The sequence below is a fragment of the Diprion similis genome, chromosome 12, assembly GCF_021155765.1.
Source record: "Diprion similis isolate iyDipSimi1 chromosome 12, iyDipSimi1.1, whole genome shotgun sequence".
Lineage (NCBI taxonomy): Eukaryota > Metazoa > Arthropoda > Insecta > Hymenoptera > Diprionidae > Diprion > Diprion similis.
The window spans coordinates 7,995,259-8,013,858 of NC_060116.1; the positions used below are offsets into that span (position 1 = coordinate 7,995,259).

The 18,600-nt window shown below is 39.8% G+C and overlaps 3 protein-coding genes across 9 annotated transcripts in view; 2 read left to right on the plus strand and 1 right to left on the minus strand.

Annotated features, from left to right (window-relative positions):
• The window catches only part of LOC124413695 (bumetanide-sensitive sodium-(potassium)-chloride cotransporter), a 29,584-nt gene that overhangs the window by 4,415 nt on the left and 6,569 nt on the right, over window positions 1-18,600 (plus strand). For 4 of the 7 annotated variants that reach the window (XM_046894449.1, XM_046894450.1, XM_046894451.1 and 1 more), the window contains exons 2-19: window positions 1,478-1,621; window positions 1,695-1,755; window positions 3,586-3,841; window positions 4,534-4,787; window positions 4,927-5,041; window positions 5,134-5,453; window positions 5,562-5,793; window positions 5,873-5,994; window positions 6,077-6,276; window positions 6,404-6,551; window positions 6,640-6,881; window positions 6,976-7,187; window positions 7,297-7,408; window positions 7,509-7,606; window positions 7,760-7,874; window positions 8,035-8,183; window positions 8,276-8,387; window positions 8,506-9,315. In XM_046894449.1, coding sequence (XP_046750405.1) covers window positions 1,488-1,621; window positions 1,695-1,755; window positions 3,586-3,841; window positions 4,534-4,787; window positions 4,927-5,041; window positions 5,134-5,453; window positions 5,562-5,793; window positions 5,873-5,994; window positions 6,077-6,276; window positions 6,404-6,551; window positions 6,640-6,881; window positions 6,976-7,187; window positions 7,297-7,408; window positions 7,509-7,606; window positions 7,760-7,874; window positions 8,035-8,183; window positions 8,276-8,387; window positions 8,506-8,641 — 3,018 coding nt within the window. In that variant the 5' untranslated portion in view covers window positions 1,478-1,487 and the 3' untranslated portion in view covers window positions 8,642-9,315. Of the gene's footprint in view, window positions 1-33; window positions 55-1,460; window positions 1,622-1,694; window positions 1,756-3,585; window positions 3,842-4,533; window positions 4,788-4,926; window positions 5,042-5,133; window positions 5,454-5,561; window positions 5,794-5,872; window positions 5,995-6,076; window positions 6,277-6,403; window positions 6,552-6,639; window positions 6,882-6,975; window positions 7,188-7,296; window positions 7,409-7,508; window positions 7,607-7,759; window positions 7,875-8,034; window positions 8,184-8,275; window positions 8,388-8,505; window positions 9,316-18,600 lie in introns of those variants that run through there. The other 3 variants (XM_046894452.1, XR_006929891.1, XM_046894447.1) reach the window with 3 other exon arrangements.
• LOC124413701 (ATP-dependent (S)-NAD(P)H-hydrate dehydratase) lies at window positions 9,201-11,082 on the minus strand. The gene is made up of 2 exons (XM_046894462.1): window positions 10,815-11,082; window positions 9,201-10,538 (listed from the first exon to the last, which is right to left on the minus strand). Exon 2 carries the CDS (start codon window positions 10,499-10,501, stop codon window positions 9,554-9,556), a length of 948 nt encoding a protein of 315 aa, XP_046750418.1. The 5' UTR covers window positions 10,502-10,538; window positions 10,815-11,082; the 3' UTR covers window positions 9,201-9,553.
• LOC124413693 (regulator of nonsense transcripts 1 homolog) lies at window positions 11,343-18,165 on the plus strand. The gene is made up of 6 exons (XM_046894445.1): window positions 11,343-12,090; window positions 12,990-13,273; window positions 13,485-13,640; window positions 13,774-14,092; window positions 14,229-14,503; window positions 14,592-18,165. The coding sequence occupies exons 1-6, from the start codon at window positions 11,911-11,913 to the stop codon at window positions 16,732-16,734; spliced, it is 3,357 nt and encodes a 1,118-aa protein (XP_046750401.1). The 5' UTR covers window positions 11,343-11,910; the 3' UTR covers window positions 16,735-18,165.

Genomic DNA, 18,600 nt, shown 5'->3' on the forward strand with positions numbered 1-18,600 from the left:
GGCTGTTCAATCATCCCTACTTTCCAGTGTTGTCATTAAAGCAAGGAATTGTATGTATATAGATACATGATCGCATGAGCCAGATGTGAAATCTTACGAAGTCTCAAGTGTGTATACGTTAGATATTATTTAAATATTTACCTGGCAATTGTGAAACCTATGAAAATTGCCCTACTGCACGATATTCCTTAAAAATTTTACCCGTGTCAATTTGAATAAACTACATTCGTTGTTAGGCTAAGAATTTGATTACAATGAAATTGAACCGATAATAAGTAGCGTTGAATTAATCCCAATTTATTTTTTATCTATACAAAGTTGACTGATTACTAATAATTAAAAACTGCTACATGTAATTAATGATGACACGAAAAGTAAATGAATACTCAAATTACCCAGATAATAATATTAAGCGCATATTGATAATGTTAACCGCATATTGATAATGTTATTGAGAATAAGAAGAAACCACACGCTGCAGTCCGATTCGAATCGTGTAGCGTTCGTGTACATTCGGAAATATTTGACTTCGTAAGTAAACGAATTTTTATTCACACACTCGACTACAATTGCCGTTGTAGGCACACGAAGCTATTCAAGAAATTTAGCATCATTTAAGTCTTGGCTAGGTCACGGACACGATTCATCGCACGAGTCTTCGCACTACTATGCTGTGTTTAGGTACTGATTTATGTCCACTTAGAATCAAACTCTACGCCCATTCACGAAATTTTTATCGACGAATTCCGCATTTTTAACTCGATCAAAACTTTGACCATTTTTGCTATTGAAATCTACATATCGATGAAATTTTATACTTACTTGAAAAAAAAAAACAAATTGGCAATCCCGATTATACTTTTACGAACGAACTGTACGTCCGAAATGTTTGGATCGCTCTTTTAAAGCTGCGTCACGACGACTGCCATATAAGTCGCAGAGCAAACAATTAATGCGTTACCGAATACCTTCAATTACCCATAATGTTTAAAGAATTGAATCAGTCTATTATTTTGAAAGTTAGTACCTCGGTAATAAGATTATTAAGGTCTTTGAAACCCTCAAGACTGGCCACTTCAGTGCAGATCGAAATAAGGTGGAGGACAAAAATAAGGACCCAGTTTCCGGAGAAATTCCGCTTTCCGTGTATTCGAATAGATGTCAAATTTTTTAGCTGGCAATTAAAAAAATGCTCTGCTCACTGACAAAGCCCTGTGACTACTGAGACCAGGAACTTCATGTCGTAAATAGAACAAGGCTAAGAAAAATCTTCATTTTGATAAGACATGTATGTTATCACTGATAGTAATCAGGGGTATGGCGACTCGAAAACCATTCGTGCTTGTAAGTTGTAGCTGACAGAAACCGACATCACAGTAAGACGTTGGCGATTTCGAAACGCAGCTGCGGCAGAATGAGCATCCATCTCTCCTTCATTGGGTCACTAATCTGTTTGCATCGATTAATTTGCTCACAGATTCAGCGGCATGGAGGGCAAGTTTCAGAATAGAAACACTGAGGATGGCGCAGCAGAGAACAATGATTCGAACAACAGAAAATCCCCGTTAACATTGAACGTCTCCGGTCTTTGGGACGTCGTGCCCAGGCTTGACCACTACAGGTGTCTTTTTTATTTTTTTAATTACATTTAATTACATTCATTTATTAACCATTTTCACTTTTCTTTGCCGCAGGTTAAGCAGAAGAGCTAAACGGCCGTCGCTGAGTGATTTGCACGAAGAAAATCCCGTAAAGGTCAGTGATAAGCTATATCCTTGTTACGTATGGATTTGTTCGATTTAATTAAGTCGAAGGTAAGTTGCAGTCAAAAGTTAACTCCAAAACTAACGTCGCAAGGATTACAGGGTCCAATATTAAAATATTACACGCTTAAGGTTCTGATGCGGCTGATTGAATCAAAAGAGCAATTAATTTGCGGGGAGGTTCATTAACGAGCCAAACACTTTTCGCGGAATAGTGACAGATGGCGTGAACTGGAACGATCGGGAAATGGCCAGGTTGGTTTGGTTCAAACCGGTGCATTTATAATCTTGCTCAACGCATTTTTATTGTTTAATTGACGCTAGCTTATACAAAATGTAACTAACAGCATAGACGTGTGATCGCTGCACTCATTCTTCCGAACACATGTTCACAAAATAATTGTGTTCAAAAATGATTTTAAAAGCTCCCATGTCGACGAGCTAACAGTGTCCACAGGTTTTTTGTTCTCACGCTCGTCGTGTTTTCCGAGTCTTTTGCTGAAAGAATTGAAGAATTTCATTCACCCTTCATGGTTCTCAAAGGAACACGGGACATCGTAAAAAATTACCCGTGTTCCACTCTCCACGCTTCGTCATTATTTCCGTAGCTTAATTAGGTACTTAAGTTTTGTTTGTCATCGATTCTCTCTCGCACTGCTCAGCCGTTCACTCATCGCTACGGAAAAGAAGTCGTTAATTTAAACAACGCTGCAGACGCCGCGATTTTAACAACTTTGAATTCAATTTCCAACCGAAATCTTGAAACTCTAGTCGTTAAGGTGAAACACGTAGGAATATGTACCTAAGTGGTGATAATAACGAAATAACGCGAGCATAAAAAACTGATTAATTATATACGCTAATTAAAACGTATCAGTCAGCAAACGCTGAATTTGTAATCAGCGTGTAATACATAGCGCGATATAAAAGAGTTTCGGTGACGATATCGAGTATTTAATTATTGATTTTCTTTTTCAATGATTAAGTAATTACTGTGAGTATACTGCTATTATACAACTGATCAGGTAATTAAATTACTTGCGTTATTTAACGAAAAGTAAATAAAGTTTTATGTTCTCCATCGTTGTATCGAATCAAAGCCCATGGGAAATCAAAAAAATAAATTATCTATAATCCCTTGCACCTTAATTACCTTAATACATATCACGCCTTTTCTCAGCGTGAAGATATCAATGTCATGTTTATACGATGTGCAACGAGGAATAGCCTCGAATTTACTCATGTATACGCGACAAATCTGCAGACTAACACGTGACAGAATAATGCGAGAAGGAATCTGTCTGCAAAGTTTGATTTGACCAATTAAAAAAGAGTTCAATAACTCCTAATTTTGTTTACTTACTCAGCAATGATTGAAATAAATTCACAGACTGCAGATTGTAGAAAATAAAATAAATTTGTTTACCCAGAAATGCTGGCACGTGCATTGACGTAGATAGAAAATTGCCTTAATCCACCCTAATGCATACCTAAATAAAATCTCACAATGGTGTAATCAACTTTTTCACGGAGCGAGACATTTTCCACATTCAAAAAAGTATCGCGTATTTTTTCTCTACAGCCGTATGTTTAATCTGAAATTTTAACAAATTCGACATCTTCGTCTAACAACAAACTACAGACCTTGGAATAAATCGATTAGTTTTTACAATATATTAGATACAATTTAAACCTGTTTTAACTCACAATCAGGTTATTCAAATGCCACCTTTCGTCTCCAGGTGTTTCTACGTCCACAAGATCAAAATCAGTTTAGAGGGATTTTTCTGCGACATACTAAAACAAAGGTGTTTTTTTCCAGGACGCAAATATTGAGACAGGACAGCCGAACGGCGGAGCAAAACCTTATGAGGGAATAAAGTTGGGATGGATTCAAGGGGTCCTAATACCATGCCTCCTCAATATCTGGGGTGTGATGCTTTTTCTGCGTCTCTCCTGGGTCGTAGCACACGCCGGGATCCTCGAGAGTCTCATCATCATTGCGATATCAGCGGTGGTCTGCGTCATTACAACGTTGAGTCTCAGTGCCATTAGTACAAATGGAGAAGTTAAGGGAGGTGAGTTCGTTTTCTTAAGCTGTCTCTATTTTGCCACACGTGTGTACCTTTGCTGCGTCCTGTGAGTCAAGTGAACGCAAATTGAAAGCACCGATTTCACAATGAATCTTGATGGAAGCTACCCGTTGATGTATGCTGATCCCCCAACCCCCCCATCGCATAGTTTACTCAAAATGTGTTTCGTATATTCACGAAATGTCCATGGGATTCAATTGATCTATTACAAACATTCTGTTCAAGTCATTGACTCTACCAAATTCCAATAGAGGGCTATCCCTAAACCACGTAGCCAATTCGAGGGTGGGCGGGATTTCATGAAAGGCAAGGAAGAGTTTTTAGTCTGCGATACGCGGTTTTATAACTGATACATTCTAATCCATTTTTCCGTGCGCAATATTATCTTTTTTGCACTTACGAATTTCAATGACGTGTGTGATTAATTTCTTTCCTGTTAACACTGATTTTTATGCGTGGCCAGTCTCGTCATTTGTTCCTTTGGATATCTTAGAATAATAACGATTTCAAAAAAACTACTTGTTTATAAACTTTAGAATGTTTGAAATTTTAGCTTTTTTCAACCATCAAGGGTGGGGTTCCTGGTAAATATCCACAATAGACGACATGGGGGTGGAATCCAAAATAGAGCTACTTAGTTTATGAATAACCCGTAAGATCTCTTCCACATGTTTTAGGGGGTATTTATTACATCATATCGAGATCTCTGGGTCCTGAATTCGGGGCATCTGTCGGCATCGTCTTCGCGTTTGCAAATGCTGTGGCAGCCTCTATGAACACGATCGGATTCTGCGACTCGCTGAACGATCTGTTGAAGGAAAATGGGCTTCAGATCACCGGCGATACCACAAATGACGTCAGACTAGTCGGAGTCATTGCTGTCCTGGTCATGATCTTGATATGTGCTATTGGCATGGAATGGGAATCCAAGGTACGCATGTTAATGTAACCAGTTTTCGCCGAGATTAAGTGATTGAATTAACACAATTTCTTGCTCTTTCGTTTCCTGTGTTAGTGGCCAGAGAATTTTTGGCCAGACAGTTATTGACTGTTATGTTTTTTTTCTTCAGGCACAAAATTTCTTGATTGCTATCATTGTAGCCGCAATCTTCGACTTCATCATTGGAACTATTATCGGCCCGAGTACTCAAGAACAAGTGGCGCAGGGTTTCACTGGATTTTCATGTGAGACAGTGAGCTAAATTGAACGCTGCAATTATGACAAAATAATTAACAGTTTGAATTGTACTCACAATGGATGCTCCTGCTCCTTACAGCGGAGGTCTTCATGACGAACTGGGTCCCGGATTACCGGTATTCCGAAAACAAAGATCAAACCTTCTTTTCGGTATTTGCCATTTTCTTCCCCTCCGTGACCGGCATCCAGGCCGGCGCAAATATTTCCGGTGACTTGAAAGACCCGGCGAAAAGCATCCCCAAAGGAACGTTACTAGCCCTGCTCATCTCTATGATCAGCTACGCGACGTTCGTACTTTTTGCCGGCGGTGCAGCCCTGAGGGATGCAAGTGGAGAAGTGTTCAATGGAACTATCGTTGAATGCACCAACTGTACTTACGGGCTGCACAACAGTTACTCGGTTAGTGCGATTTTGATTTTGTGTTAACTGCTTAAGCATCTCGAAGCGTGCAGTACCTACTAATACGTTGTACAAATAAAACTGGTATTATCGTGTTATTTCTTTCAGGTGATGCAACTAATGTCCGTATGGGGCCCCTTCATTTACGCCGGGTGTTTCGCAGCCACACTATCCACAGCTCTTACCAATTTGCTCTCAGTTCCTCGACTTATTCAGGCACTTGGGATCGATAGAATTTATCCTGGGTTAATATTCTTCAGCAAGGGTTACGGCAAAGCTGGAGAACCGTACAGGGGTTACGTCTTAACCTTTTTGGTCGCATCGCTTTTCGTTCTCATTGGTAATATAAGCAGCCTGATGAATTTTTAAACGGTCCTAAGCAGGTCTCGCGAATTCTAACACATATTCTGGAATTTCAGCAAATTTAAACGCGATTGCACCACTCATTTCGAACTTCTACCTTGCTTCATACGCGCTTATTAACTTCTGTACCTTCCACGCTGCTCTCGTGAGGCCGTTGGGATGGAGGCCAACCTTTAAGGTATGCAAAGAAAAAAAGCACTTGTCAATCATTATAATATCGAATTGCAAGACTCTGAGTGACCGCTTAACACCTTTTACAGTACTACAACACCTGGTTATCTTTGGCGGGTTTCATCTTGTGCGTGGCCATCATGTTCCTGATTGACTGGAAAATGTCACTCGTAACCTTCATTATTATTTTCGCTCTCTATCTTATCGTCGTCTATCGGAAACCGGATGTCAACTGGGGCAGCAGCACTCAAGCTCAGACCTACAAAACCGCTTTATCAATAGTTTATAGGTACGTATTAATTGCTACCGTCGCATTAATTGGAAAATTGAAATATTTTTTTTTAAATTAGGGGCTCAAAAGTGTTCTCCACAATCGGAGATTCCGACGTTTAATCGACCATTCTTATCGTTCACAGACTAAATTCAACCGATGAGCACGTGAAAAATTATGCCCCTCAAATTCTGGCTTTAACAGGACAGCCGAACGCCAGACCAGCCTTGCTTCATCTGGCAAATCTTATTACGAAAAATAACTCGCTTCTACTTTGCGGTGAAATACATCCTGTAGGTTTTGACTTCTCCCTATATGATCGGGCAATAATTTTCCAAGTCTTGTCTCGAATTGTAAAGTTCCAGTTTTTGCTTGTTGCAGACGCGTTTGTCTTATAGAATACGATCAACGCATCTCCGGGCTGGATATGCATGGCTTCACCGCCACCGCATTAAGGCCTTTTATCACGTCGTGGAAAGCCTCGGATTGGAAACCGGTGCTTCAGCCTTGATGCAAGCAGCAGGTGTCGGGCGACTTGCTCCCAACGTTGTCCTCATGGGATATAAAACACACTGGGCAACTTGTGAGAGAAGAGAACTTCAAGAATACTTCAACGTTCTCCAGTAAGGGAACTACTACAATCCCAACACACTATAACTACAAAGTAGCCAAAGCATATTGGACGAGTTCATGTACGCTTATATCTCCCTTTTACAGCAACACTTTTGACAATCGCATGGCTGTAGCAATTTTACGCATTGCGGAAGGGTTGGATTGTTCTGGTTCTGGAAACGGCGTTAGCGATGATCAAGAACCTCATGCTTTGGCCCAAAGCAGTTATGACTTGGCCGGAAATGCACTCATGCATGCAGACAGTGATCTTTCGATCAGCACCGGCATTTCTCGCGTGCACAGCGTTCCCAGCATCGGTGAGTTTCTTCGTTTATAATTTATTTCTCTTGTATAAAAATGACAAAGTATCTAATAATAATATGTAATATATTAGCGTGTTGATAGAACGATTTAATTTACTTTTAGCTACGCAGTACACACCGAATGATAATGTGAGTTTAAAGTCTGTACCGAATAATGGCAGTGCTCGCGACCAGTTGAAGAATAAGAAGAAAATAACAACTGACAAATTGTTAATGTGAGTATACCGGATCTTTTTTCAATGTCCTCCTTTTAATAAAATATTTAGAACCTTAGCATATAATAATCATTTTTTTTATTTTATTCTTGATGCGTAGCGGAAACGGAATCTCAACGGCTCCAGAGTACATGACCATTTTTCAGAAGAAACACAAAAACGGTGTGCTCGACGTTTGGTGGCTCTACGACGACGGAGGTAATTCGCTAAAATGCGTCTATCCTTAAGAATCGAATAATTGGAAAAATAACCAGGATGGAAAATTTTCCATATTTTTTCAGATAAATGGTTGTACTTTAACCAAATTTGGTTAGTGCTTTAGTACCCATTTTTACAATTACTTTGTTTTAGGTCTCACAATCCTTTTACCATACATAATTAGCACGAGAGCTAACTGGGAGAGTTGTAAAATGAGAATCTTCGCCCTAGCAAATCACAAGCAAGAAATAGCTGCTGAAGAGAAAGAGTAAGTCGAAGTTAAAATCCCGATACGACGATAGTAAGAATGAGATTATATTGGGACTTTACGAAAACCCAACGTCACTCGACAATAATTTGGGAAGTACCTTTCGAAACATAATCAAACAATAATAAAAAATGCCCTTCGATTTTCATTTTCTCAACAGAATGGCGGAAATAATGAACAAATTTCGTATCAAGTACACCAGTTTGAAAATGGTAGATGACATCAGTGTCCAACCACAGCCTGAGACTCAGAGATTCTTCGATACGCTTATATCCGGTTTCAGAGAAAAGGATGGAGTTAACAACACTGGTAAAACTTATTTACGATTAATCTGTAGAACCTAAATTTGAGTAAGAAAACTTTTGAAAATTTATTAAGACTGATTGATTATGCGTATTCAGATTATACTGTCACGGAAGCGGAGCTGCAGAATTTGCGTGATAAAACGAATCGTCAATTACGACTCCGCGAATTGCTGTTAGAGAACTCGAGTGAATCAACGTTTGTCGTAATGTGAGTATAGTTTTAACTTACATAACTTAGGTACATTGAATCCTGCATGCTCTTCTAATGACCAGAATCCGGTCTTGCTTGTACCAGCATAAAATAAGCCCTGAAAATTTATTTTTAGGTCCTTGCCAATGCCAAGAAAGAGCGCAGTGTCAGCAGCCCTTTACATGGCATGGCTGGAAGCCTTGACGAGAGACATGCCTCCGACCCTTTTAGTGCGAGGGAATCACACGTCTGTGCTGACCTTTTATTCGTAGTCTAGCTTAAATTTCATCTGACTGCAAGCAGACACTTACATATACTCGATTAACGATCATTCATTATAGGAAGTAATTATAACGAGCAAGCTCTTCTACTGTAATTGCAGAAGAGACTAGATCACATAGATTCAGCGTTGCAGGTGGCATTGCCATATAACATAATCAATTTATTTAACCCACTGTAGACCAGGGGATTTTATCTCTTCTTATAATGAATTTTGTACTACGATTCATACTTGTACGTAGATAATTATAAATCAATATTCGGAGGCAGTTAATAACTTGCATTTATGAAACTATGGCACAACAATATGTTCTTATTATACTTGTACTTTTCAGTACTAAGAATTTCTCATCGACTGACGTTGTGCAGCGTGGTTGCAAAGATTTTAGAGAAAATTATTAACGTTAAATTTTTCAACGTAGACATTTTAAGCAACAAATTGTCACTAGATTAGTTAATGTAGAATACGAACCATAGCGTAGAGTTCATCATTATTAATTTTATACAATGAACAGTACTTAGTATTTATTTCCGTTATTTTACTGCATTTTGTTTTTATTTTTATTTTTTCGAAATTTTTTTTTCTTGTTTTATATATCACAATAAATCACGCTCCCATACTTGTATGATGTGCGTTAATCCAAGCTTGAGATGAAGTATGACAATACACAATGCCAGCGGTATTTTATTAAATCTTATCCCCACCTCAGACAAGTTATCTTTTCAATAAGTATACGAAATAAAAAGCTATAAGAAAGCTACTGAAAGTACAAGAGTTTAATTATTTCAAGATCGGTGTGTTAATAAAAACGAAGAGTTATTCCACTGTATGAATAGCTTAAAATTCATAATAATGATTACTTTGGCCAAATTATAAGTGCCTTAAGAGTCACATCACGTCAAGTTCATTTGTAAACATGTGTTTCGAACAATTTAGCAAACACGGGTTGTATAAATTCAATCATATCTGTCGTAAGCATGCTTCGCTGTTTGATCTTGAACGCGGCAGCGTTGCACTCTCTCGTCAACCTGGACGCAGCATAGGAGGCCGTCATCGCCGGGGACAAGGCACACTCACTGGGCCCAGCACTGAGGGCCCACCAGTAGAAGACGGCCAAAGCTCCGGACAGCAGATCACCCTGGCCCCCGCACCTCCTCGGAGATCCGGAAGCTCCACAGGACAGTGTCTCCGTGCCCTTGTGACCATCGACGATCACGTCCTTAGCACCCTTGTGCAGAACAACAACATTTTTCCCAATAACATCGGCAAGGTGTTTAACGTCCGATATTTTAGCAACGGGAGCCGGCTGGATCGACTTTTCCAGAAAGGCCTTTGCCAGTCGAGAAAACTCTATAGCGTTCGGCGTTAAGATGAGCCCCGGATAATCCTTGATCAGTTCTGGCTTCTGAGTAATCAGGAAGAGACCGTCAGCGTCTATGATCAAGGGCTTCTTCAGATCGCGACAAATCACGATGATGTCCGAGATTACTTTGAAGACCTTCTCGTCTCTACCCAGGCCGGGACCAATGACGATCACGTGCAGCCTATCGAGCCACGGTTTTATCTGTTTTACAGCATCGTGCTGGTCGAGAACCGGATGAACTATCGGTTCGGGACTGAAGGTTTTTATGGGAATCCCCGCATCTTTCGTGCAAAATACGTGGGCCAAGTCAGCCCCGATTCGCAGTGCGCTAAATGCTGCGAAAAACGGAGCACCAGTGTACTCGGCACTCCCGCCAAATATTCCAATCCTTCCGTTCTGACCCTTGTATTTTGAGGTGCTCAAGACCGGGACTATCTTCCGGGAAGCCTTCAGCATCCGCTCGTCAACGTTAGAGGCGGAAGAAGCCATTGTTGAATATTTGAATTTGAACAGGTGCTCGGTAGACCTACACATAAACAACCTTGTAGCGAAGATCATGGATTCGGGTATTAGTGAAGAATTGTGGCGATAGCACAAGCACGCTACGAAGAACTGATACTGCCGGTTTATTTATACTTTTGGAAAGCGATCGGTTTAACCGCAATGGATGTATGTAGAATTGGAGTGATTCAAACTGCGTATGCTGTGCTGTAGAAAGGCGATTGATTGCATGACTTCACAAATTTTCAGGCGTAAAAACTCTGCGCGAGTAGCGACTGTATTCACGACAGAAGCAAATTACCTTTATTCCTTTCTCAACAACGAGTAAATATTTTCGACGAGCGAAAGCGCCAAGTGTAAATAAACCACTGAACATTCGGTGGCGGTCAGAACATGGCCAGAAAGGTTAAATGATAACAATAGTTATCGCCGGCTCGGTGGGTGCCATCTATCAATATGACGTAGAAGCTCACGATCAGCTTCAGACACGAACGACGTCGAATCAAAAATATACTTAGAATTTTGAATGTACTTATGCGATACCGTGAGTACGGTTGAGATTGAAAATGGAATAAATTTCAACTATAAATTTATGAAAAGTTAAGACGAAAATTTCACCGGAAAACGTGAAAAGAAACAAACGATCGAGAATGTGAATGAGAAAAATTGAATCGCAGGCAGACAAACATGAAACGTTTATCCACGGCAAACTTTTAAACACTCAACTTGCGATGTGGAAAAAACAATCATGAATAGGTGAAAATGTCGACGACGGTACACCGTGGGTATAGTTTGATAAGAACTTGAATTTGCAATACTTGATAAAAATGCACAATAACAATTCATAGTCCGATTGAGTATCAAGAGTTATCATTTACCCATCGAGCACTGTCCGAGAATTTGAACGCTGAGTCGATTTTTCAAAAGTAACATGCTAAGATATACAATACTGAAAATGTTGGAATAAAAGTATTAATATAAAAACTCTTCTCGCGCATCTTTGTTGACGCGAAGTATAATATTATAGGTTAATCAGTTTTCGAAGGAGGTTAGGAACTCGACATTCGTGGCATCGATAAGCGATATTCGATATTCGAGGGCCGAGAGTCGAGAAATGAGACACCCTTCCGTCTCCAGAGCCTCCAGTAGCCTTGTGACAATCACAAATCAGCTGATGACGTAACAGGCGACGAGTGGCGGAGAGAAAAGTAGTGTGCTCAGCTATTGGTGTTGGTGCGCTGGTGGGCACAAGCGAAATATGGCGTAGGATTTCGTGGCCTGTTACATCGGGTGCCTTTTGTATTTTCCAGAGATATCTCTGAACAGTTGCGAGTGCACTTTACTAGTAACATCATTTACTATCGGGCGTGGCTGCGTTTCTATTACACATTTTAGCCATGAGTGTCGACGCGTACGGGCCTAGCAGCCAAACCCTGACTTTCTTGGACACGGAGGAAGCTGATTTGATCGGGGCAGATACGCAGGGGAGCGAATTCGACTTCACTGACTTCACTTTACCCTCGCCGAGTCAAACCCAGGCTTCCCAGCACGAAGGAGGCCAGAGCCAACCCGTTCAGGTAAGCCCAGGGTATCTATTAAACCGATTGACGGGACGCCCACGCGGCCCGTAGCTACCTAACCTTACTTAAACTTGACTCCAAAATTTATCCCCATTCCCTTGACCAGCAATTGAATATTCTCACTGGCCAAAAGCCCATATTTATATACTTCTAACTTCCTCTATGTGTTTCACAGATTCTTCGAATTGATAAATCATAACATAACCGCTGCTCCGAACAAGGCCTTACCTCCTACGGCGACTATTACAAACTCAGCTTATTTCCCATGCGTTTAAAGCACATCGAAAACTATCAACGAATTGCTTCTCTGTCCGCTACTTGTTGGCACATCTTTGGTTAAATTTACGCTAAGATGATAATAGCTCTGCAGATTGGAATTAGAATTTTTGATGACGGAATATAAGAAAGCACAATGTTAATTTGCAATTATTCCTACACAGATACAATAGTGGAATTCTATACTTTGCTTCTGTAACATTCTTTATTTATGCACTTTTAATGTCCGTCCAAGTTTAATTTCAATACAATATCTACCTTTTGACTACGTCCAATACAAGTATAATGCAGATTTTTCACGTCTCATCCTTACTTTTTTTTATAACTAGTCGTCAAACATTCTGGTTGATGTAGCAGAACATCTATTTAATGCTTTTGTATGCATAACATTAACACATGTTTAAAAGTGAACGATTATGTTGTATAATTGCCAAAGGTGGTGCTGACGATTGATAAGAAGCTTTTATTATGATACAACAGTGATATTTCGCCACTTTTTTAAGACCCTTTTCGTTCCATCTGGATTACTGTGCTATTCATAAAAACATTTCAATTTGACAATAAAATTACTTAGTTTCAACCATCGCTAATTGATACTCATCTTTATTATTTACACGTAGGTGAATGGCACAACTGGTGGTGGGAATTCTTCGCTCGACTTGAAAATTACCGGCGCCACTCAAAGTCTTGCCGAACTGCAATTTGAAGAGGAAGAAGAGGAAGCATACTATAATCGAGACCTGCCGGAACATGCGTGTAAATACTGCGGCATTCATGAAGCGTCATGTGTCGTTATGTGCAACGCGTGTCGCAAATGGTTCTGCAATGGCCGTGGCAATACTTGTGGTTCGCACATCATCAATCACTTGGTGCGTGCCAAACATAAGGAGGTCACTTTGCACAGGTAAAAGATGTAACATTTTTAATATGCGAGATGGCAATTTTCTTACTGCTTCAAAATTTCTGCACCCCTTATACCCTTCTGTTGCCTTGACGGGGCTCAAAATTACATCTTATTGAAGGGAACAGGCATTTACATGAGAAACAATTTGAAATAATGTGAATAAAATTTTTATTGAAAGTTGCTAATTCAACATTGATTACCATTTTCATAGGGATGGTCCATTGGGTGAAACGGTACTGGAATGCTACTCCTGTGGTGTAAGAAATGTTTTCGTGCTGGGTTTTATTCCCGCCAAAGCCGACTCTGTGGTGGTTTTACTTTGTCGACAACCCTGTGCCGCTCAAAGCTCTTTGAAGGATATGAATTGGTAAGTATTGCCACTCTGACATTTATCGACGATTAGGTTGTAGATCGAGTGTCCATTCTTTTAGTCCAAAATGCTTTTAGTTTATCTAGCGAAAATGAACTGAATTAATTATAAAACAATACATCACCACTAGGGATCAGGAGCAATGGAAACCACTAATCGCGGATCGCAGTTTTCTGGCTTGGTTGGTTAAGATCCCATCTGATCAGGAGCAATTGAGAGCTAGGCAAATGTCTGCTCAACAAATGAACAAACTGGAAGAGTTATGGAGAGACAACGTAGATGCAACGTTTCAGGACCTAGAAAAACCAGGGGTTGACGAAGAGCCGCAACAAGTTCTTCTCCGTTACGAAGATGGATATCAATATCAAAATATATTTGGTCCGCTTGTGAAGTTGGAAGCTGACTACGATAAGCGCCTTAAGGAGTCACAGACGCAAGAAAATATAGAGGTTCGTTGACCATGAACAGTTTCATTTCGAACTGTAACACTTGTACACCAGAAATGATTATTTCATAATATTTTTACTTGTGTAATAATGCGGTCGTCATCTTCAATTTCATTCGATTCTGTTCTTTTTGCTTCAGGTACGCTGGGACGTAGGTTTAAACAAGAAGACCATTGCTTACTTCATGCTTGCTAAAACGGATGGTGATATGAAATTGATGCATGGTGATGAATTGAGATTGCGCTACTTGGGAGAGCTCCACAAGCCATGGTCAGGAATTGGGCATGTGATAAAGATACCTGATAATTACGGAGAAGAAGTTGGCATTGAATTAAAAAATAACTCAGGTGCACCAACAGAATGCATCAGCAACTTTGTGGTGGATTTCATTTGGAAAAGCACGAGTTTCGATCGGTACATTAGATACTATACTATAAACTCTTTGGTGATCAATAAACCTTAAATTTTTCTGTATTTCTAAAACGTACTTAATGTGTTTCAGAATGCAACTGGCTTTACGTAAATTCGCCGTTGATGACTCTTCTGTGTCTGGATATATTTATCACAGACTCCTTGGTCACGAAGTTGAAGAAGTTCTGTTTCGTTGCCACTTGCCAAAACACTTTAGCGCTCCAAATCTACCAGATTTGAATAGATCACAAGTTTATGCTGTGAAACATGCTGTACAAAGACCTTTGTCCCTTATCCAGGGGCCTCCAGGTACTGGTAAAACTGTAACTAGTGCAACCATAGTTTACCAGCTGGTAAAACAAAACGGAGGTCCGGTATTGGTCTGCGCACCTTCTAATACTGCGGTTGACCAATTAACTGACAAAATCCATAAGTCTAATTTAAAGGTTGTTCGCTTATGTGCCAAGTCGAGAGAAGCCATTGACTCACCGGTCAGTTTTCTTGCCCTACATAACCAGATAAAGAACATGGAAACAAATAACGAACTGCAAAAGTTGCAGCAGCTGAAAGATGAAACTGGTGAATTATCGAGCGTTGATGAGAAACGTTATAGACTTTTGAAAAAGACGGCAGAGAAGGAGCTTTTAGAGGCTGCCGACGTTATTTGTTGCACCTGCGTCGGAGCAGGAGATCCAAGATTACACCGTTTGAAATTCCACTCGATTTTGATTGATGAAAGCATGCAAGCTACGGAACCTGAATGCATGGTGCCTGTGGTCTTGGGAGCCAAACAATTGATTCTAGTTGGTGATCACTGCCAATTAGGACCAGTTGTAATGTGCAAAAAAGCAGCTAGAGCTGGCTTATCTCAATCTTTATTTGAACGACTTGTTGTACTGGGTATTCGTCCGTTCCGTTTAGAAGTTCAGTACCGTATGCATCCAGACCTGTCTCGGTTCCCATCAAATTTTTTCTACGAAGGCTCTCTGCAGAACGGTGTCTGTGCTGATGAAAGGAAGTTACTGAAAATTGATTTTCCATGGCCTGCGCCTGACAAGCCTATGTTCTTTTACGTTACCCAAGGGCAAGAAGAAATCGCTGGTAGCGGCACGTCGTATCTCAATCGAACTGAAGCTTCTAACGTCGAAAAAATTACCACCAGATTTTTACGTTGCGGTGTTAAACCTGAACAGATCGGAGTAATTACACCGTACGAAGGTCAGAGAGCTTATCTGGTTCAGTACATGCAATACCAAGGTTCTTTATACTCAAAACTCTATCAAGAAATAGAGGTTGCTAGTGTCGACGCTTTCCAAGGTCGAGAAAAAGACATAATCATCATGTCTTGCGTTCGATCAAATGAACATCAAGGAATTGGCTTCTTAAACGATCCCAGAAGATTGAACGTCGCACTTACTCGTGCTAAGTACGGTATAATCATTGTTGGAAATCCGAAAGTATTGTCGAAGCAACCGCTGTGGAATCACTTACTCAGTTTTTATAAGGAGCAGAAAGTTCTCGTCGAAGGACCCCTGAACAATTTGAAAGAATCTATGATTCAATTTGCCAAACCTAAGAAACTGGTAAATGCTGCTAACCCAGGATCTCACTTTATGTCAACTTCTATGTACGACGCAAGAGAAGCTCTAATTCCTGGTTCTGTTTACGATCGTTCTGGTAATCAGGTCAACGGTACTCAAAATCATAATCCGTACTACCAGAGAAATGTTCCGCTAGATATTTTCAGCAGAACTCATGATACGATCAGCTACATTAGCCCAGAGAGAGCACAAGCTGCTATGAATAATGTTCCGGTTCCTGTTGGAATGTTTATGAACATGGCTCATGTTCCACCGCGATTCTACAATCAACATCAGCAAGCTCTACAAGCAAGGCAGAATCTAAGAAATCGCAGAGGCACAACTTCGGCTAAAAACAAAACTGGTCCTCGGGGAAGTAAACTCAGTCAAACGGAACAAAATACGCAGCCCTATAGCCAACCAGGACTCCCGCTCACTCAAGGAACTACGCAAGGAATGTCACAGCCAGGCTTTAGCCTGTCCCAGCCGGGTCTTAGTCAGGCGGAGTTGTCACAAGACTCGTTTGCAGTTGGTGAATTTCAGTCACAAATGGACGGTTTATTGTCTCAGGATTCTACTTATCAAGGAGATAGAAGCGGATTTTACCAATCAGGCCAGTCGCAAGCAGGAGGCCAGTTCTCCCAACCGTACTGAGCCGAAAAGATACGGCTGAACAACGCATTCGCCATGCAGCGTCGCGGGAGCGACTGAAGGCTTATTAAACCAACTCTTCTTCGACAAAAAATACAAACCAACCAACTGCGTAAAACGGTAAAACGGCTCGACAAACGAGTACATATAGTACAAGTCGTCGGTATGATGAGAGGTGACCATACCGAGGATAACTATAAAATGATGACAAACTGATACGAGTAACACCGCAACGCAAGTGAACGGACCGTTTTATCGCGGGGATCGAGTGACACTGGAAAATGGGACGTGTAATTCACTTCTAAATTGACAAGCGCCGACATAGCAGTAATGCGACCAGACACCCCATGGCAAGGCGACAAGTGCTGATCGGCACATTTATATCTTAAACAAAATGTGGAAGATCTGTAACGTTTTTTCTTCCTCTAATTTCTGGCAACCTTTCGTACCTTTAACTCCAGCTGGCCAATGTTGCTAGATTGTTTGAAAGCCAGCGACAGAGGTAGTCATATAAGGTGCAGGGCTTGTTAAGCGTTTCAGTTCTTTTAAATTTTGTCTAAGTTTCCGATAGAAAATATCTGGAAAACTAACTATCTTCTAGACGTGAGAGAGGTATCATTGTTATCAAGATACCTCTACTGTTCATCCTCTAGATGTCGAAACGCATAGAAGCGATACATTTTATGCCGAAAATTATGAGCGCATAAATTTCAAATGAGCACAGGACGAAATCCTTGTGAAATTTATGAAGCCGCTAATCATCCATCAAGTAATGTAATCAATGCTTCAACATAGAGTTAGATTTCTTTTTCATTTTTCTTTCAACATTTTGGCATAAACTAAACATTCTATTAACGTCAAAGATTGATATTCTTATTGTGTTTTGGTTTGTTGGTTCAATGTTTATTTACTGCTAAAGCCAAACCAAACTGCGACTAGATTATTTTACTTTCTTTAGGTCATTTATTTACTGATGGATTAATACCACCAATTAATCGGACAGAAAGGATGCTACCTGCACCTTGAAACATTGTGGATAAGAGTGCTTATCGCTGATATCATCGTGAGACATGGTGGATGTCTGATGAAAAAATGCACCGATTCACAATATTTAAGAACGTTTAAAGTTTTAATGTTATTTTTAATAAGGGATACACACAGCATAGTGCGCTAGTGTTTTTGGGGGGATTTTAGTTACTAATCCAGTCGGAATATCAATGGTGTAATACTGATTATTTATTTTCCTTGTTACACAATTATCTATACCTTAATTTGGCAGCAATAGCATCATTATTACGGAATAATAATCAGCATAATGCATCGCAAAATTAATATATTTCTTTTTTTGATCGAAAACGCACCACTAGCTATAAATTACAGTATGAAAATTCGTTGTAAAATCTTATGGTACCAATAAATTTGATTTAAAAATAACTGCATATTATTTTCTGTAGTATTTCTGTATACTACGCAAAATTTAAAAAGCTTGGGCTTCAGCAAATGAAAAAATTGAATGTTTGAAGGTAGAGAGTTTTCAGTAGCCTTTACTTAATAACATTTATGCTTATATTGGGATCAAGAATATTTCACACCGGGTATAAACAATGTATTTATTTAACAACAAAATCAAGATTACAAAAAATAATTTAATAGTATCAACTTATCTAATAATTTAGGATTTTGTATTTCAATGGCATTTGCAAAATTTCAAAATATAACGAGAAGTTATTACAAACTAAATATTTCGCTTCTAATGAATTTAATTCATATTTGATTTTTTACTACAAACATTTGCACATCTCGAGTATAATATTTATTAACAGAGTTAAGTTCATTGAGCATCAAAGTATTTATTACAAATTGAATTTT